Source organism: Microtus ochrogaster, chromosome 22 (genome assembly GCF_000317375.1).
Source record: "Microtus ochrogaster isolate Prairie Vole_2 chromosome 22, MicOch1.0, whole genome shotgun sequence".
Classification (NCBI taxonomy): domain Eukaryota; kingdom Metazoa; phylum Chordata; class Mammalia; order Rodentia; family Cricetidae; genus Microtus; species Microtus ochrogaster.
Window position 1 is genome coordinate 29,801,114 of NC_022023.1, and position 26,246 is coordinate 29,827,359.

A 26,246-nucleotide genomic window follows, 5' to 3' on the forward strand; every position below is an offset into this window, starting at 1 on the left:
AAAAAAAAAGAAAAATGAGCATGGTATTTTTCTTTCAAGGACCATGACATGTTTTGTGCATTTTCAAGTGTTTTTGGAAATAATGTAAAGTTGAAAAATGTAATTTTTTCCCCTTTAACAGGTGTATGCTTGGGGGGACAATGACCATGGCCAACAGGGCAATGGCACGACCACAGTTAACAGAAAGCCCACCCTGGTGCAAGGCCTGGAGGGCCAGAAGATCACTCGAGTGGCTTGTGGGTCCTCACATAGTGTAGCCTGGACCACAGTGGACGTAGCCACACCCTCTGTCCACGAACCTGTCCTCTTCCAGACGGCAAGAGACCCGCTGGGTGCTTCCTACTTAGGTAACGTCCTCCTGTAGACTCCATGGCCGCCTAGGTGTGTGTGGTCCTGCTGACAAAGGCTGTGCTCTGCTGGCCTGCAGGCTGGCCCTTGCATCTCTTGAATGCGCAGCTACTGTCCGGTCTTACTTGTGCAGATGATCTTCCTGTGTGTTGCTTTGTCTACTTAGATGGCTGTTTGTGTCAAGAGTGGACGCCTTTTTGTTCCTGAATACTGCTTCGTGCTTTATTCAGTCACTGAAGGACATTTAAGTTCTTTGTGATTTTTGGTTGTTACAAATTAATTTGTTTATCATATCAAGGTGGTTTTTTTTTTTTTTGTGAGTGGAAGCAAGTTTTGATTCTTCAGTATAATGCCCAAGAATGTCTTTCCAAGCGCATGCCATGAGAAGCTGTCAGATTGTTTTTATAATAGCTGGACTCTTTTGTATTCTTGTTAGCAATAGATGAATAATCCGATTTTCCCCTATCCTCATTTCCTACTGTGTTCTCTGTTCATCTTCACCCTCAGTTCGTCCCCTTAACTCCCCCTAGATTTGCCCTTTCCCTGTCTCCTCCCATTCTTACCTTCTTTTTTAAAAGTTTAATAATCCACGGACTCCAGTGTGTGCTATGTATACGTAACTTCTGGGTGTGGGGCTATAAGAGGAACATTGACTCCTTCTCCAGTTGTCGATAGATTCTCCCTTAGGAATGGGGGCTCTTGAACCCTTTTCCACTCTATGGCAGAATATTGACCCAGTATTGATCCTGGACAGGTCTTCTGCAGGCAGCCACACACAGCTACTAAGCTCATGAGAGCACTGTCATGTCCTGTCCCCAAAGGACTGTTTATTAACTTATTTACATGGCTACTGTGTTTACATCACTTCACTCCCCCTCCTCAACCTGGAGAAGACTGAATCATATTTTGCTCCCGCCTTGCCTAGCAGCCATTAGTTGATAGGTTACTTCATTGATCTGTGGAGCCTTGTGAGATTTCTCCCATTCACATTGGGGTGCCAGCTGGTGGTGTTGTCATGTTGGTGCTGTGTAGGTGACCATACTTTAGATTCATGCTGATAATATCATGTAGCACATGCCCTGGTCTCTGACATTACCGTCTTTATTTCCCAGTGTTCCCTGAGCTCTGGTTTTGCCCTTGTGATGGGCATGTGACGGCCTCTTACTGTGGGCTGACTCACATGAAGTACCTTTGGGTGTGCTTACTTACTGTGGTGGCTTGATTGGGAAGTGCCTCACAGGCATGGCATTTGAGTACTTTTCCCCAGTGGGTTGCACTGTTAAGGGAGGTCATGAGGAGCCGCAGCCTTCCTGGAGGAGGGAAGCCATGAGAGTGAATTTTGAGAGCCGGTAGCCTCTCCCCACTTCAGTTCTTTCTCTTCTTTTTGTTGACTCTTGTTTTTAAACCTGTGGAGGGCAGAGGCCAACTTATGGGAACGTCAGGCTTGACAGCAAGTGTCTTCACCTGCTGAGCCATCTCCCCAGCCCTGGGGAGTCTTCTTATTGAGCAGCCTGCTACTGAGGGTTCAGTTTCTAAAAACACTCAGAAAAAGAAAGCAAACAATTGTCTTAGTAACTCAAAAAGAGGTAACTTGTATTTGACACTGGAACTTATATTTGGTAGCGTATGATGTCTGGGAAAAGCATTATCTCCCAGTTCAAGGCAACTCCACTTAAATCCCTTTAGATGTTTATGTATATGTCTGTATTTTAGGAAGCTGCTACAGAATAGGTTTCCTTGTGAGTTTGTCAAAGATCTCTAGTGCTACTTAGCTCTGCCTGTGTTTCTACCTCTACCCTACCCCATCGCATTTAACCCTGCTTGTTCACCCTTCTTACCACCTACATTCTGTCCTTCCCTTGACATCTGCCCTCCACATCGCCCCTTTGGACATTCCTTTCTTCTGTGGGTACTCAAACTTAAACACATTCGTCTACAGATTGAAGGCTAAGGTCCACATGAAAGAGAACATGGCTTCCTGCAGTGCCCCGTCTGCTGCACAAAATGCATATTTAATGCTTCTCATCCTGAGAGGGCTGTCTCTCATCCTGGACTGTGGAATGTCGGGCTTCCTAACTAGGTCTTCTCTGTTTTCAGACTCCCAAAGTAGTTCTGTGTTAAGCAGAAGATTCCCTCTCAAAATGGCACCTAGCTAACAACCTCCCAAGTTGTATGGAGTGACAACATGGGATTCCTGTCCACTGCTGACGCCTGCAAGAAGAATCTGTCCAGTTTTTATGTGGGCGTGGGCCTGTCCTGTGATCAGGATGTCAGCTCACTATGTCCAGGGCTGCCTGGCTTACCTCCCCCTCGGTCAGGAGCTCTGTGGCTGGAGTCTTTGGCCTTGTCTGCTTCCTTTGGCATCACTTGTTGTTTTTTTCTGCACTTTTGGTGTCCTGTCACACTGCTTTTGTGACTTTCCAAAGCTTGGCCATGTTCTCTCTCCTTCTCCCTCCCTCGCTCCCTCTCTGTTCCTGTCCTAACTTCTCCTTGACCTAGTCATACAGATAGTTTCTCGTCACCGCCTTACCCAGAGGTTTCCTTCCCCAGATGTTGGCTGTTCTCATATTGTCATGTTTCTGCCTGCTTTTTGGACTAGATAAGTGTTTTCTTTACTAGTTATAATATCTCTGTCAACTTCCAGTTGATTTCATTGGCTGATTTATACTTCTTCTTGTGATTTATGTATTGTGTTATATTGCATTCTGCCTGCCCTGTAATTTTTGGCTACGTACCATACACCAGTGCATTTTACCTTGGGTATGTGTGTACAAGTGTTCTGGGTATAATGTAGTTACATTATTTTACAAGAATAGTTCTTTTCATTCTCTTTCATAAGAAATTTTAAGAAACTTTTACTACAGCTTTTATGTACTATAGTAAAACACAGCATTTTATGACTGTGTTGGTCAGTTTTATCAGTTTGACACAAGGTAGTGTTATTTGTGAAGAGGACTCTTGAGAAAATTACATCCTTCAGATCACATGTAGACAAGAGTGTAGAATATTCCCCTGATTAATGATTGATGTAAGGGGGTGCAGCTCACTGTGGGTGGTGTCAGCCCTGGGCAGGTGGTCCTAGAGTGTATAAGAAAGAGTCCGAAAAAGCCACGAAGAACAAGCCATCGAGCAGTGTTCCATCATGGGCTCTGCATCAGTTCCTGCTGTCTCGTTCCTGCCTTGAATTCCTACCCTGACTTTCTTCAGCGATGGTCTGTGATGTGGAAGTGTAAGCAAAATGAACCCTTTCCTCCCCAACTTGTTTTTCGTTGTAGTGTTTTATTACAGAGCACTCGAGAGGGAGAGGCAGGCAAATCTCTGTGAGTTAGAGGTCAGTTTCTTGTGTGTTGGTTTGTAAATCCTGCCTTAATGTGAACTTTGTGTAGTGAGTTTTAGGACAGCCAGAGCTACATGCTGAGACCCTGTCTAAAAACAAACAAACAAACAACCAAACCAACAAAATAAAAAAAAAATCATGCTTGTCTATAATGTTTAGATTAAATCCAGGACCCCATTCTGAACCCTCCAGTTTCTCTTCTGTCCCCTCATCACTCCCCCTCCCCCAATACTTAGTGAGTCAATTTAGTGTTGTCTGTATGTGCTTGCTCTGTGGAGCATGGGTCCCCTCTCAGGGCAGTCTTCTCTGAAGAAAACTGACTTCTTTTCCAGCAGCCATCATTTGGTAATGGTTGCCCCTCCCTATCCATGCTGAGACTTTGACTGCCTAGGAAGGAGGATTGTGAATCATAGGGTCTGCCAGTCTGGCTGATGTCTGCAGGTGCTGCTGCACAAAAAGCAAAATGTGGGCTGTGGTTTGTTTTCAAGATAGCCTAAGTGGTCAAATCACATAGAGAACGAGTAATCTGTGATCTTAAAAACAGCTTTGGTTTTTGTTTCCCCTTTTTAGGTGTGCCTTCAGATGCTGATTCTTCTTCTGCCAGCAATAAGATAAATGGTGCAAATAACTGTAAGCCCAATCGCCCTTCTCTTGCCAAGATCCTCCTGTCGCTGGAAGGAAACCTGGCCAAGCAGCAGGCCTTATCACACATTCTTACCGCACTGCAGATTATGTATGCCAGGTAGGCTGTGTGTTGGTTTGTAAGTCCTGCCTCGCTGTGAACTTTATAGTTTGTAGTATTGCAATTGAGCAGATGTTTATGAAAATGTTGTGTTATTAGTCGTCAGCACTACTAGTTGTACAGTTACGAGTCACACATCCATGCTGATGATTGATGGGTTCTTGGTGCCTTACAGACAAAACCCAGCTGATTATTGAAACATGAATCAGAACATCAGGCTTAAAGATGTTTTCATTTTTGTTGATAATTCCATATCAGTATTAGGTAAGAGGAAGAATGAATTGATGCTAACTTAAGGTCTTGTTTAAAAGGATTATTTTTGCTGGGCGGTGTGGTATACGCCTTTAATCTCAGCATTCGGGAGGCCAGCCTGGTCTACAGAGTGATTTCTAGGGCTACAGAGAAACCCTGTCTAAAAAAAAAAAAAAAAGATTGCTCTTTTCATCCACGTGCTAAGGTGGTTCTCACTGTCTTAACATACTCCTTTGCTGCTCTTGTTAGAGCCTGTTGCAGTCAGCTTCCCAGCAAAGAGGGAGATTTTATTTGGTCCATAGTGGCTAGCCCCAGGTTTGGGCCCCTGGTAAGTATGTCATAGTGGGAGCCAGAGGCAGAGCAAAACCTGCCCACCTCATGGTCAAAAGTTGAGAAAGAAGGAAGCCATGTTCCAGTCCCCTCAGTGACATGCTCTCCTGACCCCAGGACTCCCCTAGACCCTGTCCCACCAGCTCCCAGCAGTGCTCGACCACAGGGTATGTGTCCTGGCTGGGGTCCGAGAGTCATGCTTACAGACCTAGGAGCAAAGCCCACAGCAGTTATCAGGGCAGTTAATCTGCTCTTACTGTATCAGGTTTTCATAACTCCAGCCGTCTATTCCTAAGCTTCAACAGCAGCTCAGCAGGTTTTCCTAGACTGAACTAGAGGCTTACTCTGCTCTGGTTTTACCAGTGGTTCTCAGCTTCCTAATGCAGCGACCCTTTGATAAAGTTCTTCATTTTGTGGTGACCCCAACCAGAAAATTATTTCCTTGCTACTTCATAACTGTAATTTTTCTGCTGTCATGAATTATAACATAAAGAACAGAGATGGAGGATATCTGATATGTAATCCTTGTGAAAGGATTGTTCAGACCCCAAAAGGGATCATGACCCACAGGTTGAGCATCCCTTGTTGTTACTTGTGTCTGCTAAAACACAGCCATGTGTTGTTTAATGTAACAATGAGGTTACACTCTGAAAAATGCATTATATTAATGTTATAAGAACTTTCTCATATACATGTAAATTAAATTCACTGGGACCTTTCTAGTTGATATAGTCATATAAAATCACAGCTGTGGACTGAAATGTTACTATGTGTCTTATACCTATAAATAAGATTGGGATATACATTTTAGCTTAGAGCTGTTGGCTAAAAATGCACAGTAGTTTTTTAAAACTCATTTATTCATAGTCTATAAAAATGAGGACATAGTGTTAGTGAGCACTTGACCCTTCCTGCTGCTTCTTGTGGTGCCCAGATGACAGGGTGGCTTACCACAGTCCTGGCCTTCTGTCCTGACAGAGATGCGGTGGTTGGAGCCCTGATGCCAGCCGGCATGCTTGCCCCAGTGGAGTGCCCCTCCTTCTCCTCCTCCGCACCTGCTTCTGATGCATCGGCAATGGCCAGCCCCATGAACATAGAGGAAGGCATGCTGGCTGCTGATCTTGAGGACAGACTGAGTCCAAATCTATGGCAAGAAAAGAGAGAGGTAAAGGGGCAGCTTTAGGCTGTGTTGAATTTGAAAGGGAAGGAACTCTACTCATTCTGTCACTGTGTCTGCAATTTGGTTTGAGTTTGACTTGGTAAAATTATTCTATTTAAAGAATTTCTTAGTGTTAAAATGAAAATAGATGTATGCTGTTAAAAAGTCACTAAATAGAATTCTGAAATGTTAGGAATCAGAAAGTTGAAAACTGTTAGCTTGTTTGGGAAAAGACTCCTTAGAGATGCGTGAGCTGGGGCAGAGTGGTTTGTGTGCCTGATGTTTCTAGGGCTACTTTGGCTTACTAGGGTGCTAGCTAGGAATGTGGTATAAGTGCTGGGTCATCCCAGAAAGTGACAAATGTTTTCCCTGTTCCTCTCCAATTAGATTGTTTCCTCAGAGGATGCTGTGACCCCCTCTGCTGTGACCCCATCTGCTCCCTCAGCCTCATCTCGACCATTTATCCCAGTGACAGATGACCCAGGAGCTGCCAGCATTATCGCAGAAACCATGACCAAAACCAAAGAGGTCAGGAGATCTTCTTTGATTTGAAATATAAAATTGCCTTAATTGTACTCAAAAGTTCAAGAGTCATATTTAAAGCTAGAACATGCTGTACTTCAAGGTTTATCAGTCACAGTTTTTTCCTCCCAGGATGTTTTAAGGCCACAGATTGTTCCTCTATGAGATACCCCTTCCCATTCTCACTCTTCTCCTTGGCCACCTGTCCTTACCCTTGCTTCCCTGTGAAATACTGACAGACTTCAAAGAAAATGGCTCCAAAGCAAGTGGCACTATTAGGAGGTGTGGCCTTTCTGGAGGAAGTGTGTCACTGTGGGGGTGGGCTTTGAGGTCTCTTTTGCTCAAGCTTCCCTCAGTGCAGCTGTTAGGTACCTTCCTGTTGCCTGCAAGATAGAGCACTCAGCTCCAGCACATCTACAGACAATAATGGACGGACCCTCTGAAACTGTGAGCAAGCCACCTCGATTAAATGTATGCTTTAAGAATTACTGTGGTCATGGTGTCTCTTCACAGCAATAAAAACCCAAACTAAGGCATTTAACTAAAAGATACATCTATAAACTGTAGTTTTTTCCAAGTAACATATACTAGTGCCACTCTTTCTGAAGTTTATGGGAGAGCTCTGTGACTGATAAACCTTGAAGTATAGCATGTATCTCATAGAGTGTAGTAATAGGGGCAGCGGGGCTGCGTCCCAGGCACCCCGGCCGCCTGGCTAGCTTATGCCCCAAAATAACAACACACAAACTGTATTCATTTAAACACTGCTTGGCTCTTTAGCTCTAGCCCTTTTCTTGGCTAACTCTCGCACCTGGACTAACCCATTTCCAATCATGTGTGTCGCACCCCAAGGTGCGCTTACCGGGAAGATTCTAGCCTACGTCCATCCTGGGTCAGAGCTTCATCGCGTGTGCCTCAGAGAGCAGAGCTCTCTCCTCTGCCCGCAAGAGTGGAGCATCATGTCTCTCTGAGGCGTCTGCCCCCCCGAGAGGAGAGCTGTGGAGTCTGACCTCACTTCCTCTTCCGCCCAGCATTCTGTTCCGTTTACTCCTCCCACCTATGTTTTAACCTATCAGGGCAAGCAGCTTCTTTATTTAATTAACCAATGACCTTCTTCCATCAATAGAGGGACAGTCTGTGGCCTTAAAACATCTTGGGAGGAAAAAGCTGTTATCCTAGTTAGGGTTCCTGTCGCTGTGAAGAGACACCATGACCACGGCAACTTATACAGGAAACATTCAATGGGTGGTTCACAGTGTCAGAGGATCAGTCCATTGTCATCGTGGGGTATGTGGCAGTGTGGGGTGGTTTATAGTGTCAGAAGGTCAGTCTGTTGTCATCGTGGGGGACATGGGAGTGTGGGGTGGTTTACAGTGTCAGAGGTCAGTCCATCGTCATCTTAGGGGATCTGGCAGTGTGCAGACTTGGTGCTGAAGTTGAGAGTCCTTGATTGACAAGCAGCAGGAAGCATCTGTCTCATTGAGAGTGGTTTGAACATTGAGACCTCAAAGCCTGCCTCCACAGTGACACACTTCCTCCACCAAGGTCACATCTACTCCAACAAGGCCGGCCATACCTCCTATTTGTGACATTCCTTTTGAGGGCCCATTTTCTTTCAAACCACAGCCATGGTGAACATTTTCTGCATATACTACAGCATCCATGCTTGGGCCAGAAAGGAAGGCTTTGCCATTGCTATCTGAGTCTGATCTCTCTCCCCACCCCCACTCATGGTATTTTCTCATTTTCCAGTGTGTGTGAGGCTAAGGGCCTTGAAATGACTGCACCCATGACAGCAGCACACATTCACCCAGGGCTTCTTCCACATCCTGTAGAAAAATAGTAAACACATTTAAAAATGTTATCTGAAAATGCTTAAAAAATGTCTTTTCTGAGGAACCCAAGGGGAGTTGATAGTATGAATGATGTGTTATACACACAGGATTAATTTTAAATAAGGTTCTGTGGGAGACTTGAGGAGATCTAGAGGAAAGTTATAAAATCTGTTAAGTAGTAGTAGGTTATACGTGCCGTGGCCTCCTTCCAGTCTCATGCTGTGTCACCTACCTGTGCTGCCTAGGTGGTCACAGCAGCAAACTGCATTTTATAGTGAAGGTATTATTCTTTGATGGATGCTCTTGTAGCTCTGTAAAATAGTTCCTTGCTTTTCAGTGGAGACTTTGGGGTCATCATGTCTTGATCTGGTTTTTGATGTCCCTTCCCCATTGCTGACATGTCCTGACTCAGCTGGTCAGTTTCATCTCTCCATATTTCTTTCTCTCTTTAACTGTTCATTTTCAATTGTTTTAGGATGTTGAAAGCCAAAGTAAAACATCAGGTCCAGAGCCCCAGTCTTTGGATGAGTTCACCAGTCTGCTGATTGCTGATGACACCCGGGTGGTCGTGGACCTGCTCAAGCTGTCAGTCTGCAGCAGGGCTGGAGACAGGGGTAGGGACGTGCTCTCCGCTGTGCTGTCGGGCATGGGCACCGCCTACCCACAGGTGAGTCCTGGGGCCAGTGTTCTCTGCAGCACCCAGTATCTTCACGTGTGGTGTCACCGAGGGTGAGGAACAGTCCTTTATGACAACATGTGACACTGACTCCCAGTGACGTCTTCTATCCAGCCTAGAACTAGTGTGTATATCTGTTTTTAAACATGTATTAATTTATTTACCTGTTCGTTTGTTTGTTCATTCCTTCATTTATTTGTTTATTCATTTAAATTGTGTATGAGAATTTGTGCATACCGCATTCACACATGGTACCTGGGGAGGCCAGAAGAGGGGATAGGATCCCCTTGAATTGGATTTACAGATGGTTGTAAGTCACTGTGTAGGTGGGAGGAACCAAACCTAGGATGCTTGAAGAGCAGCAATTACTCCTAACCACTGAGCCATCTCTCTAACTCTTGTTTTTTTAAAAGCAAAATTGTTATTGCTGGGTGGTGGTAGCACATACCTTTAATCCTAGCACTCAGGAGGCAGAGGCAGGTGGATCTCTGTGAGTTCGAGGCTAGCCTGGTCTAAGGAGCTAGTTCCAGGACAGACAGGGCTACACAGAGAAACCCTGTCTCAAAAACAACAAGAACAACAAAATCCACATTATTTTATTTTTATTTCATTTTTTAGCTTGTGTTAGTTGTGTGTGTGTGGACACGTTTAGGGATTGGTTTCTTTCTCCTTCCACCATTATATGTTCCAGGGATTGAACTCAGGGCATCAGGCATAGTGGCAAGAACCTGAGTGATGCTGGTAGCACTGTGTACCTTATTCTTACTAAGTAAGTCTTTCTGTATGCTTTACAGTTTGCCACTAGTTTTTCTTTAGATATTAGTCTGATATTGTTTGCCCTGCAGGAATTCTCACTTTTTTAAATTGCTTTTATTGAGCTACGCATTTTTTCCACTCCCCCCTGTCCTTCCCTCCCTCCCTCCCCTTCCCCCTTTTACCCTCCCCCATGACCCCAATGCTCCCAATTTGGTCAGGAGACCTTGTCTTTTTCACCTTCCTATGCAGACCCATGTATATCTCTCTTAGGGTTCTCTTTGTTGTCTAGTTTTCCTGGGGTTGTAGCCTGTAAGCTGGTTTTTCTTTGCTTTATGTCAAAAAGCCATTTATGAGTGAATACATATTCTATTTGTCTTCTGGGTCTAGGTTACCTCACTCAATATGTATTTTTCCGGATCCATCCATTTGTCTGCAAATTTGAAGATGTCATTATTTTTCTTAACCACTGTGTAGTACTCCATGTACTACATTTTCATTTTCATTATCCTTTCTTAGGTTGAGGAGCATCTAGGTTGATTTCAGATTCTGGCTATGACAAACAATGCTATGAACATAGTTGAACACATGTCCTTGTGATATGATTGAGCATCATTTTTGTATATACCCAAAAGTGGTATTGCTGGGTCTTGAGATAGAGTGTTTCCTAATTATCCGAGAAATTGCCATACTGATTTCCAAAGGGGTTGTACAAGTTTGTACTCCCACCAGCAATGCAGGAGTGTTCCCTTTACCCCACATCCTCTCCAGCATAAGTTGTCATCAGTTTTTTGTTTTGTTTTGATCTCGGCCATTCTTACAGGTATAGAATGGAATCTTAGCCATTTTAGGTTCATCGGTTGAGAGTTCTCGGTTTAGGTCTGTACCCCATTTTTTTTAAAATATATTCTTTTGATGTCAAGTTTCTTGAGTTTTTTTGTATATTTTGGAGATGAGCCCTCTGTCCAATGTGGAGTTGGTCAAGATCTTTTCCCATTCTGTAGGCTGCCACTTTGTCTTATTGACTGTGTCCTTTGCTTTACAGAAACTTCTCAGTTTCAGGAGATCCCACTTATTGTTTCTCTCAGTGTCTGTACTACTGGGGTTATAGTTAGGAAGTGGTCTCCTGTGCCAATGCGTTCAAGTGTACTTCCCACTTTCTCTTCTATGTGGCTGGCTTTATGATGATTTTCTGGATTTCCTCTGAGTCTGTTTCATTTCTGATTTTGTTAATTTGGTTATTCTCTCAACCTTTTGGTTAGTTTGGATGAAGGTTTGTCTATTTTGTTGATTTTCTTGAAAGACCAACTTTCTCTCATTGATTCTATGTATTGTTTTCTTTGTTACTATATAGTTTATTTCTGCTCACAATTTGATTATTTCCTGCCATCTAGTCCTCCTGGATGAGTTTGTTTCTTTTAGTTGTAACGTTTTCAAATGTTCTGTTAACTCACTAGTGTGGAATTTTTCCAGCTTCTTTATGTAGGCAGCATTTAGTGCCATGAACTTTCCTCTTAACACTGCTTTCATTATTTTCCTTAAGTTTGGGTATGTTGCGTGGTCATTTTCATTAAAATTAGAAAGTCTTTAATTTCTTTATTTCTTCCTTGACCCTTTGGTGATTCAGCTGAACACTGTTCAATTTCCATGTGTTTGTGGGATTTCTGAAATTAATGTTGCTGTTGAATTCTAATTTTAAACCATGTTAATCCAATAAGATGAATGGGGTTATTCAAATTTTTTTTGTATCTGTTGAGGTTTGCTTTGTTACTGAGTATGTGATCAAGTTTTGAAAAGGTTCTATGGTATATTCTTTTATGTTTGTATGGAATGTTCAATAAATGTCTGTTATGTCCATCTGTTAGTTCCCTTATTTCTCTGTTAAGTTTCTGTCTGGCAGACCTGCCCAGTGGTGAAAGTAGAATGTTAAAGTGTCCCACTATTAGTGTGTGGGGCTTTATGTGTGATTTAAGCTTTAGTAATGTCTCTTTTACATATGGGGATGCCCTTGTATTTGGGGCATAGATGTTCAGTATTGAGATTTCCTCTTGATGGATTTTTCCTTTGACAAATATGAAATATCTCTCTTTGTCTCTTTTAATTGATTTTAGTTTGAAGTCTTGTTGAAGAATGTTGCTAGTTAGTTCCCAGCTGCTCAGTCTCAAAATAATCACATAGAAACTGTATTAATTAAATCACTGCTTGGCTAACTCTTACATCTTAATTTAACCCTTTTCTATTAATCTCTGTATTGCCACAAGGCTGTGGCTTACTGGTTAAAGTTCTGGTGTCTGTCTCCAGTGGCTCCATGGCTTCTCTCTGATTCCACCTCCTTTCTCCCAGCATTCCATTTAGTTTTTCCCACCTAGCTCTGTTCCCCTATAGCTCTGCTGTAGGCCCAAAGCAGTTTCTTTATTAACCAATGATATTCACAGCATATAGAAGGGAATTCCACATCAAAGTCTATTTTGTTAGATATTAAGAGAGCTACACCAGCTTGTTGGAAAATTTTTTCTCAACCCTTTACTCTGAGGTGATGTCTACCTTTGAGGTTCAGGTGTATTTCTTGTATGCAGCCAAAGGATAGATTCTGTTTTCGTATCCAATCTGTTCCTGTGTCCTTTTATAGGTGAGTTGATTCCATTTATATTAAGGGATATTAATGACCAGTGATTGCTAGTTCCTGTCATTTTAGTTTTTGTTGGTGGTGATGTTATTGTGTATATTTTTTCCTTCTTTGGGGTGTACTGCTGTGAGATCATCTATTGCCTGTGTTTTTGTGGGTGTAGCTGACTTCCTTGTTTTGGAGTTTTTCCCTCTAGTATTTTCTGTAGTGCTGGATTTGTGGCTAGGTATTGGTTAAATCTGGTTCTGCTATGGAATGTCTTGTTTTCTCCATCAGTAGTGATTGAAAGCTTTGCTGAGTATAGTAGTCTGGGCTGGCATCCGTGGTCTCTTAATGTCTGCATAAGACTTGACCAGGACCTTCTGGCTTTCGTTGTTTCCTTTGAGAAGTCAGGTGTAATTCTGATAGGTCTGCCTTTATATGTTACTTGGCCTTTTTCCTTTGCAGCTCTTAATATTCTTTCTTTGTTCTGTATGTTTAGTATTTTGATAATTATGTAGCATGGGGACTTTTTTTTTTGTTCCAGTTTATTTGGTGTTCTGTAAGCTTCTTGTACAGAACAAGGGATATTCTTCTTTAGGTTGGGAAAGTTTTCTTCTATGATTTTGTTGAATGTATTTTCTGTGCCTTTTAGTTGGAGTTCTTCTTCTCTCCCTATTCTTAGGTTTGATCTTTTCATGTTGTGTCATGTCTCTTGGATGTTTTATGTTAAACTTTTGTTAATGTTTTCTTTCACCAACAAATCTATTTCCTCTTTTGTTTGTTCAACACCTGGGATTCTTTCTTTCATCTCTTGTATTCTGCTGTTTATGCTTGCATTTCCGGTTCCTGACAATTTATTTATAATTTCCATTTCCAGAATTTTCTTGGTTTGTGATTTTTTTTCGTTCTCTCTATTTTGGTTTTTCAAGTCTTGAATTGTTTTTTTTCATGTTTGATGGCTTTTTCCTTTTTTCTCTGGTGTGTGCATGCGTGCGTGTGTGTGTGTTGAAACCTGAAGTCAGTGTCAGGTGTCTTCATCCATTTTTTTTTTTTTTTTTTTTTTGAGAAATGGTTTCTTTGTAGCTTTGATGCCTGTCCTAGAGACCAGGCTGGCCTTGAACTCACAGAGATCTACCTCCCTAATGCTGGGATTATAGGTGTGCACCACCACCACCCTCATCCATTACTCTTATACTTTGTTTTTTGAGATGCCATCTGTCACTGGACCCAGAGCACAATGATTGGCTAGAAAGACAGGACAGCCTGTCTTTACTTCCTAGGCACAATAAATGCAGGTGTGCATTGCCATAACCTGGCTTTGTACATGGAATCAAGGGATCTGATCTCAGGTCTACGTGCTTACATACCATTGAACCATTTTCCCAGCCCCTTAACTCTGTATGAACCACCTTGTCCCTGTAGAAAGCAGAGAGCAGAATGAGCGTGCATAGGGCCTGCATGACCCAGGGGCAGCATCAACTCATCTCTTGGTTCTTTCCTAGGTGGCAGACATGTTGTTGGAGCTCTGTGTAACTGAGTTAGAAGATGTGGCTACAGATTCACAGAGTGGCCGTCTTTCCTCCCAGCCTGTGGTGGTAGAGAGTAGCCATCCCTACACAGATGACACTTCCACCAGTGGCACAGTGAAGATACCAGGTATGTGAACCAACCCTGGGAAGGCTGTGAGGGCCCCTCTCTGTGGAAGGCTTGTTTTACAGCTTCCTCCACAGGGGCAACCATTGCCCTCTTGTGAAAATAAGAAATAGGATCATTTCAGATCTTTTTCTGAAATCTTTGTCAAATAAAATGTAACACAGAAGCTGCACTATATTAGTTTTCTTTTTGTTGCTGTGATAAACACTGTTACCAAAAGTAGCTTGAGATTGAAAAAAGAGAGAGCTTATTTGACTTTTACCTCCACGTTCCAGTCTGTATTGAGTTGGAGCAGAATTCATGGAGCGATAGCACTCACTGTGTTGCTCACTAGCTCATACTCAGCTAGCTGCTGTGTTGTCGTTGTTTCTAGGCATTTTCAGTGGACACAGCGCACAGCAGCTGACTCTGGTGCACACACTGACACTTGGCTACAGTGGAGAAGTGCAAGGCTTCTACCCACAGCTCTTTTGTGCTCTCTGCAGTAGGCTGGGCCTCTCACGTCAACCATCAGTCAGGCCAATCTGACCTGGCAGGTCCTCTGCTGAATCCAGGCTGTGCCAGGTTGATAGCTGCAGCTGACTAGAACATGCACCAAATAAATTTCATCTTGTCAGCTGTTAGGTGAATGCCCTTTCTCTAAGACTTACGTTTGAAGTTTGCTGACCAGCTCTTTAGAAGCAATGCTCACATCCTGTGACATGAGTCGTCCTGGTGTTTAGCACTTCTGATGTACAATTCCAACAGGCTCTGTTCCTCGATAGTACATTTTCAGTTTCTCCTCCCCTTCCACTCCTCCCTTTCACCTGCTACATGACTTCTCTGGTGAGGCTTCAAGTGACTAAACTTACCTTCCTTAGACCAACTCTGGTTTTGTACACTCCCACAATTCAGCATGTTCCTCAGCCTGGCCCTTCTGATTCAGGATGCCATTGGCTCACCACTCGGCAAGCTTTCTTGTTGGTTTCTACCAGCCTCATTAATGCACCTATATCTGTACATCTTAGAGCCTCATTAATGCATCTGTATCTGCACATCTCAGAGCCTCATTAATGCACCTGTATCTGCGCATCTCAGAGTGTCAGTCATGCACCTGTATCTGCACATCTTAGAGCCTCACTAATGCACCTGTATCTGCGCATCTCAGAGTGTCAGTCATGCACCTGTATCTGTACATCTTAGAGCGTTAGCTGCTGTTGCTGCTCAGCACCAAGGTTATTGCTCCATTGGAGGTTGTGAAGTAGTACTGTTGGCTGAACTGCTTCCTTCTTACTTATCAACTTGAATACTTTAGAAAGGTGTTTTCCCTCACTTTTTAGTTTGCTACCTAGGGAAACTGTCTACAAGAAAGGCAGGATACAGACTTGATTTTTTTTCCCCTTGTGTTTACTGTGTTTTAAGGGAGTGAATTCTTCCCCTGTCGTTTCTCCAAGTGCCCCATGTAGTGTTTATATGTTTACCTCCTTAAGAACACATCTCTAGACAGTGCGGCCTCCAAAGTCGTTTTGGTGGTCTGTTGCTAGCTCCCATGCAGTCTGTAGTAGCAGATAGTTCTAGGGTTGTCTTGTATGTTCTGCCTTCAACTTAGGATTGGCTGTGGTTTCAAGCTCACAGTTCGGTGCTAAGAGAGTTATTGCTACTGTGTTGTCATTGTAGACATTTTTGGGGACAGGAATGAACCGGATGGGTAGATGCACACAATGACTGACTTCCCTGTGGATTCTGTTAGCCTTGTTCCATCACATCTGCATCTCTTTTTTATGTCAGATCCTGACCAGAACAGATTTGGGATATGAATTCTGTCACTACGAAGGTCAATTACTAGAAACACCATTTGACAGGATCTCTTCTTCAGATCTCAGTAGCCTTGGTCTGAGTTCTTATCTGCCGCAGTAACTCTTAGAGATATTACATTGCCTGTTTTAGTTGTTCTGTAGCCTCAACTTTTACTGCATCAAATGTTCCTCCCTTAGCCTTTTGTCTGAGCATGCAGTAAATTCCTCTGTAGGTCCCTGGCTCAGCCCGCTCCACTGCTGTCTTGATACTTGAACTGGGAAGGTTGCTTTTCTGGTGTTAATCCTTGGATGATTTATTCATCTGTGAAAGTGTGAGCTTACTGTTTCCTCATTTAAATCGTTGTGCTTTTCTGCAGTAAAGTACTGGGATATATATATATATATATTAGTCATTCCAGGTGATATTCTCAGGTAGAGGTGTGTTCTTTAGTTCCTCATGGTCCTTGAATCAGTTTGTGATGCTCCGCCCTAACTTAGTTCACTTCCCAGAGCGGGTGATGTCTGAGTGTTGGGGTCTTGGGTTTGACACTTCCTTCCTTATGTGTCTACCTCTGACCCTTTCTGTCAGTTTTAGCAGCACCATGTTGTGCTGAGTCGTCTTTTTCTAGTTTAAGTCTTCATTTGAAAAAAATTCTTATTGTAAGTTATTTGTGAGTTTTAGCACTTACTTTTTTTTTTTTTTGGTTTTCCTAATTTTTATCTGATTTTGCTCCTTACTGTCTGTGTCTTTCTGTTGTTTTGAGATGATGGTGGTAATTCTTGGTGGTTTGTGGAACCTTTCTGGCCTGTATTCATTTTTCTATTTGGGTATGACTGATTCCAAACTTTGGCTTTTTCTAAAAATGAGTTTTAATACTTTCATTTTGCTCATTTTTCATGTGCAGTTCATTGTCATGAACTTAAGAATGAGGTAGGGTTTAGGAACATATTTTTTTATCTAGTTTTATTTTTATTTTAATCTGTTGTACTTTCATGATAAAGTTTAAAAACAGAGCTGTTCATGGTAGCACAAGCCTTTAATCTCAGCACAGAGGAGGTATAGGCAGGCCTATAAATCCTGTGAGTTCCAGGCCAGCTAGGACTACAGAGTGAGACTTTGTCTGTAAATCACACACACAAAAAAAATGACGGGTTATATTGGTGCACACCATTAATCCTAGCACTCGGGAAGTAGTGGCAGGCAGATCTCTGTGAGTTTAAGGCCGGCCTGGTCTGCAGAGTGAGTTTAGGACATCTAGAGCTACACAGTGAGACCCTGTCTCAAACAAAAAGAGAAAACAACAACAACAAACAAACCAAAAACCCAGAACAGACCACCATCAACAAAACAACAAAAACACCAGCTGTAGCTGTAGCTCAATAAAGTGCTTTCTGTGTCACCATATGAGAACCTAAGTTGAGTCCTCAGCCCATGTAAAAGAAGTGGGCACATCAGGCTCCAGCCAGCGGAGACAGAGGCAGATGCATCTCTGGGACTCAGTGACTAACCAGTGTAGCCAAATTGATGAGTTCTAGGCCAGGGACAGACTCTATCCAAAGACAAGGTCCTGGATGTAACCACTCATGTACACATACTGCTCACATATACACACATACATATATGTATACATACATACACACACATACACACATACTGCTCACACATACACATGCATACACACATACTGCTCACATACATGCAATAGAAATTGAACAAAATTCAATTCAATTTCTACCTAGCAGTTATCTTAAGACAGAAATCCTCTTACCTGTTTCTCACTTCATACCCATCTTCTACCAACCAAAAGCATGTTCCAAATAATTTCTTAATAACTCTGTGCCACCTTGGCCAGTCCAGTATAGTATGTTTTTCACCCACTCCTTACTTCTTACTCCCTTCATACAACATCCAAATCCAGTCTTTAAAACTAGTCAGAGCTCTCAGGCGTCCATGAAGAACTGCACAGTCAGTCTCTAACTAGATGTGATCTAAAGTCCTGCCCAAGGCCACTGCTTTCTCCTTTGCTCCCATGCCCTCGCTAGAGTCTCCGCTGATGGTTCTCACAGGGCTTTGGACAGCAGGTATGTGATATTTTACACTAAGCAATTCTGAGTGAACACCAGCTGGCGTCCCACAGTTGAGCTCAGTTCTGCCACTACTAGAACACCCAAAAGGTCAAGGATGCAGTGCCACACGTCTGTCCTTATTTCAGGTGTCAACCCACAGCTTACATCACATTTGCTGTAAGTCAGAAATTCCTACAACACAGTATTGTTAGTTACCTTTCCATCATGATAGCAAAATGCTTGACATTATCAGCTTACAAAAAGTAAGGGTTCCTTCTGCTTTCCAGTTATGGAGGTTGCAGCCCATAGTCAGTTAGCACAAGACGGCATGCCACAGCAATCCATGCAGGGGGTGGAACACAAATCACCCACCTCATAGCCAAGAAGCAAAGAGACAGACAGAAAGGAGCCAGAGTCCCTTGATCCTTTTTGTGAGCACATCCCTAATGGCTTAAGGGCCTCCCACAAGGCTCCTCCCACCTCTCAAAGATTGCTTTACCTCTCATAGTGCCAAATGGGGGGGCTTGGTCTATAACTCACAGACTTAGGGGTCATTCAGGATTACCCTTACCACCCCTTCCAGACTTCATAATGTGCTATACACTTGTTCAGATGATTGAATTGCAACATGGGAGCTTGCTTGGAGATGAGAGAATAGCCAGAATGGTTTGGCCAAATGGGTGGTTTTCCAGCCCATTAGTCCATGGGCAGAGCCTCTTGTTGGGCAAATGATGGGGAAACTGATTAGGCTTAGGCTGTGATTTTGGTGTTGGTTCTTTGCCAGCTCCTAACTGTGGTTTTGGTCTCACTCTTCATGCTTACTGAACTGTAACTTTTACTTGCTCTCTGGAGTTTCCACTGTGTTTTCTGCTTGCTTATACTCCAGGTGCGGAAGGACTCAGGGTGGAGTTTGACCGGCAGTGCTCCACAGAGAGGCGCCACGATCCTCTCACTGTCATGGACGGTGTCAACAGGATTGTGTCCGTGCGGTCAGGTGAAGAAGGGAGGGCAAGTAGGGCTCCATCTTACTAGTGCTCCATCAGTGCAGTTGTTAGCACAAGGCAGGACCCCGATACCTCATTGCATGGGAACTCTGAGATAATGAGTTGTAAAACACTAGGTTTGATTTTCCTCTTTTCAGTACTTTGAAATAAGATATGATCTTTGTGATGTGTGCTGTGTACCACTGCAGAGGGGTTATTGAGTGTCTAGTGTGAGAATACTGAAGCCCGTGTAGCACTGATGTCGTCATGATGATGTAGTCATGATGAGGACATGACTCATGGAGTGCTGTGTCTGCATGGGGGGCAGAGTGTGCGGTGGATGGGAGGCATTCTGTGTAGTCTCTCTCGTCTGCTCTGCTGAGCTCCATGAAGTCAGCAGGAGGGGCTAATAAACTCAGTGCTCTAAGAACTTTGAGCAGTTTAGAATTGTTGATGCAAGGATATGTGTCTCTTTTCAGGCCATTTTAATGGTGGTGGTGGTGATGGTGGTGGTGGTGGTGGGTGTTTGAATGATTCATACCCCATACCTCCCTATGCTGTGTATTGAACTCAAGGTCTTATGCATGGTAGCTAGCACTCAACCACTAAGTGACATCCTCTTTTATACAGGGGAGAAATTTCCCTGTGAAAGACTAAGTATGCAAATGCTGGAGGTTTTGTGGGCTGCGTGTGGCCTCTGTCTCACCACTTAGAGTATATGTAGTCCTTGGGCTAATGTGGCACAGGGATGATGGACATGGTTTTTCTGACATTTTGGCAAATGTCTGTCAAAATAGTTCTCAGAGTATATTTAGTTGTACTGGATCTCTCTGCGTTGAGAAGGAAGTCCAGCAGGCTGTGCCCATGCAGCTGCCTCATGGTCCTACAGCATTGAGTTGCCCAGTATCTCCTGCTTTTTTGCACAGGCTGTGACATAGCTCTACAGACCCTTGGATCTCACCAGGCTGCTCCACACATTTCTTGAGTACTGCCTGTCTTGGCCATGCTGGATTGTTTACATTTGCCCTTTGTGGGAATTTTAGCTCTTTCTGCCTTACTCAGAAGTGTCCCAGAACCTACCTTGCTGTGGGCTTGCCCTCCCTGTGGTTGACACATTGTGCCCTAGTTGTATGTACAGTCTTTCCCCATGTGGTAGGTGCTTCTGTGGGGCAATGCATTTGTATGTGCCCCCAGGCTTTCCAGAGGCTGAATAGAAATCTTTGGGAGGTAGAGAGTCCTTGACTATGGTGAACAGGAGCTTGGGTGGTCTTGGGCTGAAGAGCCAGCTGGCCTGACCTGGTGTGAACATCTTTGCTTTGCTTCTAAGGAGTTTTTTTTTTTTTTTTTGGTTAGATGATAGCATTGTCCTAACTCCAGGGTGTACTTTACTCCGCTAGGTCGAGAATGGTCTGACTGGTCCAGTGAGCTGCGCATCCCTGGTGATGAGCTGAAGTGGAAGTTTATCAGTGATGGGTCTGTGAATGGGTGGGGCTGGCGCTTCACAGTCTATCCCATCATGCCAGCCGCAGGTGAGAGGGGCTCTAGTCATTAACCTCTTGCTGTGATTATTGCCCAAGCACACTTCACTGTGTGACTTAAGGACTGGCTGCTGCTGTCTGCCTGGGGAGGGTCAGACAAAGAGCCACCTGCGCCATCCATTTGTCAGGGTGCTTAGCCCCACCCTCACCTCTCTAGAAAGGAGTTGGTGCTTTTGGTTCACGGTTGCATGTCAGTTTGAAGAGCATGACTCAGGATTGAGATGCTTGCAAAGCACGCACAAGCCCTAAGTTCAGTCCCCAGTACAGGGGGGATACCAAGCAACCAATGAGCAAAATGGTTGGCTTATGTAAGTGACTTAGGGCTGTGGCCTTACTTCCCACTGTGTTCCAGCTAGGAGTTGAGTTTGAGAGTTTATCCATAGGAGGTGACCCCATGATACCACATAGGGACATTTTTAGGACTTCTTCACAGGCCCTAAGGACCTCCTCTCCGACCGCTGTGTCCTCTCCTGTCCATCCATGGACCTAGTGACCTGTCTCTTGGACTTCCGCCTTAATCTCACTTCCAACAGAAGCATTGTCCCTCGCCTTGCCGCCTCTCTGGCTGCGTGTGCTCAGCTGAGTGCCCTAGGTGAGTAGAACCTCCTTGGTCATGTCTGTCTACCTGGGTAGAAGACAGTTCAACTTCTGACCTTCCCTGTCTGTTGTTTCAGCGGCCAGCCACAGGATGTGGGCTCTTCAGAGACTGAGGAGACTGCTCACCACAGAATTCGGGCAGTCGATTAACATAAACAGGCTCCTGGGAGAAAACGATGGGGAGACAAGAGCTTTGGTATGCTTTCTAGACCTTTGACTCTTTTCGGATAAATGTGCTGCTTTAATCATTAAAACCTCTGAACCAGCAAGAAGGCTTGGGAAGTCTGTCTAACTGTCAGGGACCTTTTGTTACATGTGGGCTTCTTCTCGTGCTACCGAATATGCTAGGTTCCAGCTGGGCTGATGTCTATTTTAATGTTTGTGTATACGTATTGACCCTATGAGTATAGGTCTGTGTTAGACTGCCCACATTCCTTTTATTGTATTGTATGAGATGGTTCCATTCTGGTTGTTTCTAACCCTAGGAGAAGATGGGCTGGATTTGTGTGCCAGAGTGGAAGTTCCTTGGGAGTGGCTTTCTAAAACCGAGACAAAACATTTTGATTGCTGACACTTCCTTTTCATTGTAGACAGACTTTTTTCTAATTGGGAATTTAGATGCTCATTTTTTTCCATTGGGGATATAAAACCCTTTACTTACAGGAATGAAACAAATCTAGGGGCTCCCCTGCATTATGGATTTCTATAATAAAATATTGTTTTGTTGCTTTGAAGAGCTTTACAGGCAGTGCTCTTGCTGCTTTGGTGAAAGGCCTTCCGGAAGCTCTGCAAAGGCAGTTTGAATATGAAGATCCTATTGTGAGAGGCGGCAAACAGTTGCTCCATAGCCCATTCTTTAAGGTAGCGTTTGGCTTATTTTTAAAGTGGTAGTTCATAGCTCGTTTGCTGGGAGAGCCATGGGGGCTGTTATGGTAGTACCCCGTTGTAAACTCTTTGGGAGCCATCCTTACTATTATTGCAGTAATAGTAATAATATGAAATATATCCCAAGAAGTGGTTCTGGGATCAGAGCCTTTGTTTCATAAGCTGTGTTCTCACGTTAGCATGCTTTAAGACATGCAGACGGTAATAGTTAGCGCATGCTGTGGGTGTTGTAGCAATTGTTGGTCTGGGGCCCTGTGTCTCCAGAAGCTGTTGTATTCCTAGAAACTCACTCAAGGAAGCGTCCTCAAGTCTTGGGATGGCAGCCAGTGGCCTTTGCTCAAACATTAGCTGTGTTTCTGAGTATCCCTCTGTTTCCAAACTTCACTGACTACAGGTGCTAGTAGCTCTTGCCTGTGACCTGGAGTTAGACACACTCCCTTGCTGTGCTGAGACCCATAAGTGGGCTTGGTTCCGAAGATATTGCATGGCCTCCCGTGTTGCTGTGGCCCTGGACAAACGAACCCCATTGCCTCGTCTGTTTCTTGATGAGGTAAAAAAATAAACTTATTTTATTTTTGTAATTGCTTTGGAGATGTGAATATAATGAAAAAAGATGCCAATATAATAAGCCATAGTTTATTTTGCTAAAAAAAATTATAAAGAAAAACTCATAGATTAAAAACAGACACTATAACACATGAATTTCCAATTAACATTATTTTTTAGCAAAGTAACTAACATTTAATGATATGATATGGACTTTTACCTTCTCAGAGTTGATGTGGTAATACTGATTTTTCATACTGAGTATAAAATTATGACGTTGATGTTGGTATATTCTCATACTTCCATTTAGAGATTCCTCCTGTTTTCTTACCTTAATTGTTTTTTTATCCTTTTGCAAGGAAGAAAGGGTAAGTCAAGGTCTCATAGTATATCCTAGACTGGACCTCACTAAATAGCCCAGGCGCCCTTAAATTTCTGCTCTGCATCGCGGGTGCTGGGGTCGTGAGTGTGAGTCACCACACCCAGCTCATTTGTTTGGTTCATAATCTCATGATAATGCTTTGTAGGTCGCTAAGAAAATCCGCGAGTTAATGGCAGACAGCGAAAGCATGGATGTTCTCCATGAGAGCCATAGCATCTTTAAAAGAGAGCAGGATGAACAGCTTGTGCAGTGGATGAACAGGTATTTCAGAACCAAGACACAGCGTCGTACGTAAGCGTTTGTGTACAAAGGGCTTTCTAACATCACATGTTCTTTTATTGCTTCTTGTAGGCGACCAGATGACTGGACTCTCTCTGCTGGTGGCAGTGGAACCATTTATGGGTGGGGGCATAATCATCGGGGGCAGCTTGGAGGGATTGAAGGTGCGAAAGTCAAAGTCCCCACTCCGTGCGAAGCACTGGCCACTCTCAGACCAGTGCAGTTAATTGGAGGAGAGCAGACACTATTTGCTGTGACAGCCGATGGGAAGGTAAGGGTGTGATGTTTTTGTGTTCTGCTGTCGTTAAGATTGAGAACATTATGGGTAGATATTTTGTTTTATTTTTGTGTGTGTAAGGACTTGTATTTACTATCTGAAGAATGTTTATGATATACTAAAAGCAGGTAGTGGTCTTCCATATTTCTGTATAATCTTTAGTTGTATTTTAACTACTTCATACATATTTTTATTTTGAAATACACTACATCTGTTAGCTGTATTTCTTTTAAAAATCATAAACATCTGATGCCTGTCAGTCTTCTCTCTGTACTGCAGCTCATGAGTCTCTGTAGATATCTGTGATCTTCAGGTTTCCCTGCTTATAATTTTTCCTTTTAGATGAGAGGAAAGGAACTCTGTCCTTATAGTTAGAAATTGAGATAAAGCATTGGATGGGGGGAGGGAGCACAGTCCTGCAGTTATTATGATACCTTTATGGACTTAGCACCAGTAACCTACAGGAAAATCCCCACCATCAACTCTCGGTAGTACTACCTTAGGGACCAAGGTTTTTATACATAGACATTTGGAGAATACTCCAAACCATAACAATATATGAAATCTTAAAGTTTCCCGTAATTTTTAATTTTAAGTTAAAATGCCCTCTGGTGTAAAAATGTACAAAGTGCTAACTCTTTGGAGGTGATTACTAAATGCAGGAATTTTTATGCTTTCTCATCTCAGCTCTATGCTACTGGCTACGGTGCTGGTGGCAGACTGGGGGTCGGAGGGACAGAGTCAGTGTCTACGCCGACATTGCTGGAGTCCATCCAGCATGTGTTCATTAAGAAGGTCGCTGTGAACTCGGGAGGAAAGCACTGCCTTGCTCTCTCTTCAGAAGGAGAAGTTTATTCGTGGGGTGAGGCAGAAGATGGGAAGTTGGGGCATGGCAACAGAAGGTAAATGTGAAAATATCATTTTTAGTATGTTTTCTTTGCTTTGTTTTCTTGATGATACCGTGTGTTGATTTTTGCCTTTTGGAACCCTTGGAATAACCTGCTTAAGTTAGATAGTGTTAATGACTTATTTGTCAGAAACAGGTCTACAGGTCTCTCTACATGAGCTTACCTGTGTGCTTCCTGTACTGGTAGGGAAGCATTAAGTCTTGAGGTTTGTATTTACAAATTTGACAATTAATAAATGTCTTTCTGTCTTTCACCTTGCTACTGTCCACGGAATCACATCGGGCATTGTGTATATTGTTGCATGATTGCAAGATTATAAATATAGAAGAAATAGCACAAGTGATGGGAAAGGAACCAGAGTCAGTTGTTTATGAAAAACTTATTGCATCTGCTACCCAAAGTGGAAGTGGAGATGTAGCTTAGAAATAACTAAAATCACCAGGCAAAATAAACAGCAGCCCCAAACACACTGAATAGGAGGCAGCGATATAAAATTCCCCGAGAAAGAACATAAGCAAGGCAAGTTGAGAAAGTTACCCCAGTAGATCATCTGTAGATGTTTCCATACCACAATGGGAAGGAGAGACCCTGGCAGCTGGTGACAGAACTGGAGATGGAAGGAGGCCCAGAGTAGCACAGAGCAGGTGGGAGCGGTACGAGGAGACCCCAGAGATCTGGAGAGCCCAGTAAGGCAATCCGATATGCAGCCTAAGAACCAACACTGCAAATGATTGCAGGAAACATTCCTTGTACTCACAGAGAGGAGACAGAGCTCCCAGAAACCTTGCCATTCATATGCGGTTAGAGTACAAACAGTACTAACTAAGGGCCAGAGAGATGGCTTAAGAGCACTTTTAGCTTGGGCTCGGTTCCCAGCGCCCTTGTTGGGAGGCACACAACCACCAGTAACTGTGATTCCAGGGAACGCTGTGACCTCTGTGGGCACTGCACGTATATGCTACAATTGCCTACAAGCAAAACACTCATATATAACAATAAATATGTAATCGTACATTAGCAGGGGGAAAATGAATCATTTACTGTTGGCTATGGTTCCTCCACCAAAACTTAAAAACTGAAATCATTTTTATAAATAATAGAAATCAAAGCTCAATTATTTTTATGAATAAAAATAAACCCTTTTCAAGGTAAACCTTTCAGTGTTCTGTACCCACTCAAAAATTGCAGGTATGCAGAAGAACAAAACCATACAACCCACATGAGAACAAACACAGACAATCAAAACTGATTCAGAAATACCAGTGATAGAGTTTATTTTAATCACACACCATGTTGTAAGCACATAAAAGCTCGAGTTTGTTAATAGAACAAAAAATTATTTAAATGGCCAAATGAAAAAGTTCTAAAGATTAAAAATACATTCACAGAAAGGAAAAGTAAATTATATGGAATTAGTGCCCGAATGGATGTTATAGAAAAAAAGGCCGGTGAATCTAGAGCTAGAGTACATAAATGAAATAGGCACAGTCATCTCAATCTCACAAGAGAAACACAAACGGAAAAAGACTGCACCAAAGTGGAATCTTGAAAAGCAGTTGGGATGGGTTGATTAAGCTGTGGTAGGGGATAGTGGGCAAACTGGTTCTTGGAGGAAAATGCAACCAGGAAACCTGTCAAGACTGGTGGTAAGAAGAAATTTCAGGTCAGAGGAATTTAAGAGATGAAGGGTTTTCTTTCTTTCTTTTTTTCTTCTTCTAGACAGGGTTTCTCTGTGTAGCTCTGACTGTCTTGGAACTAGCTCTGTAGACCAGACTGGCTTGGAACTCACAGAGA

At 43.2% G+C, this 26,246-nt stretch overlaps 1 protein-coding gene across 2 annotated transcripts in view; it reads left to right on the forward strand.

The window, feature by feature from the left end:
- LOC101996525 (E3 ubiquitin-protein ligase HERC2) overlaps positions 1-26,246 on the forward strand; it is a 160,101-nt gene that overhangs the window by 111,112 nt on the left and 22,743 nt on the right. For both annotated transcript variants that reach the window (XM_005357814.3, XM_026784298.1), the window contains exons 65-79: positions 122-347; positions 4,256-4,427; positions 5,988-6,174; positions 6,556-6,696; positions 9,001-9,192; positions 14,065-14,218; positions 18,944-19,051; positions 20,438-20,569; positions 21,012-21,170; positions 21,253-21,371; positions 21,911-22,036; positions 22,455-22,610; positions 23,134-23,249; positions 23,340-23,538; positions 24,232-24,446. In XM_005357814.3, coding sequence (XP_005357871.1) covers positions 122-347; positions 4,256-4,427; positions 5,988-6,174; positions 6,556-6,696; positions 9,001-9,192; positions 14,065-14,218; positions 18,944-19,051; positions 20,438-20,569; positions 21,012-21,170; positions 21,253-21,371; positions 21,911-22,036; positions 22,455-22,610; positions 23,134-23,249; positions 23,340-23,538; positions 24,232-24,446 — 2,402 coding nt within the window. The remainder of the gene's footprint in view (positions 1-121; positions 348-4,255; positions 4,428-5,987; positions 6,175-6,555; positions 6,697-9,000; positions 9,193-14,064; positions 14,219-18,943; positions 19,052-20,437; positions 20,570-21,011; positions 21,171-21,252; positions 21,372-21,910; positions 22,037-22,454; positions 22,611-23,133; positions 23,250-23,339; positions 23,539-24,231; positions 24,447-26,246) is intronic.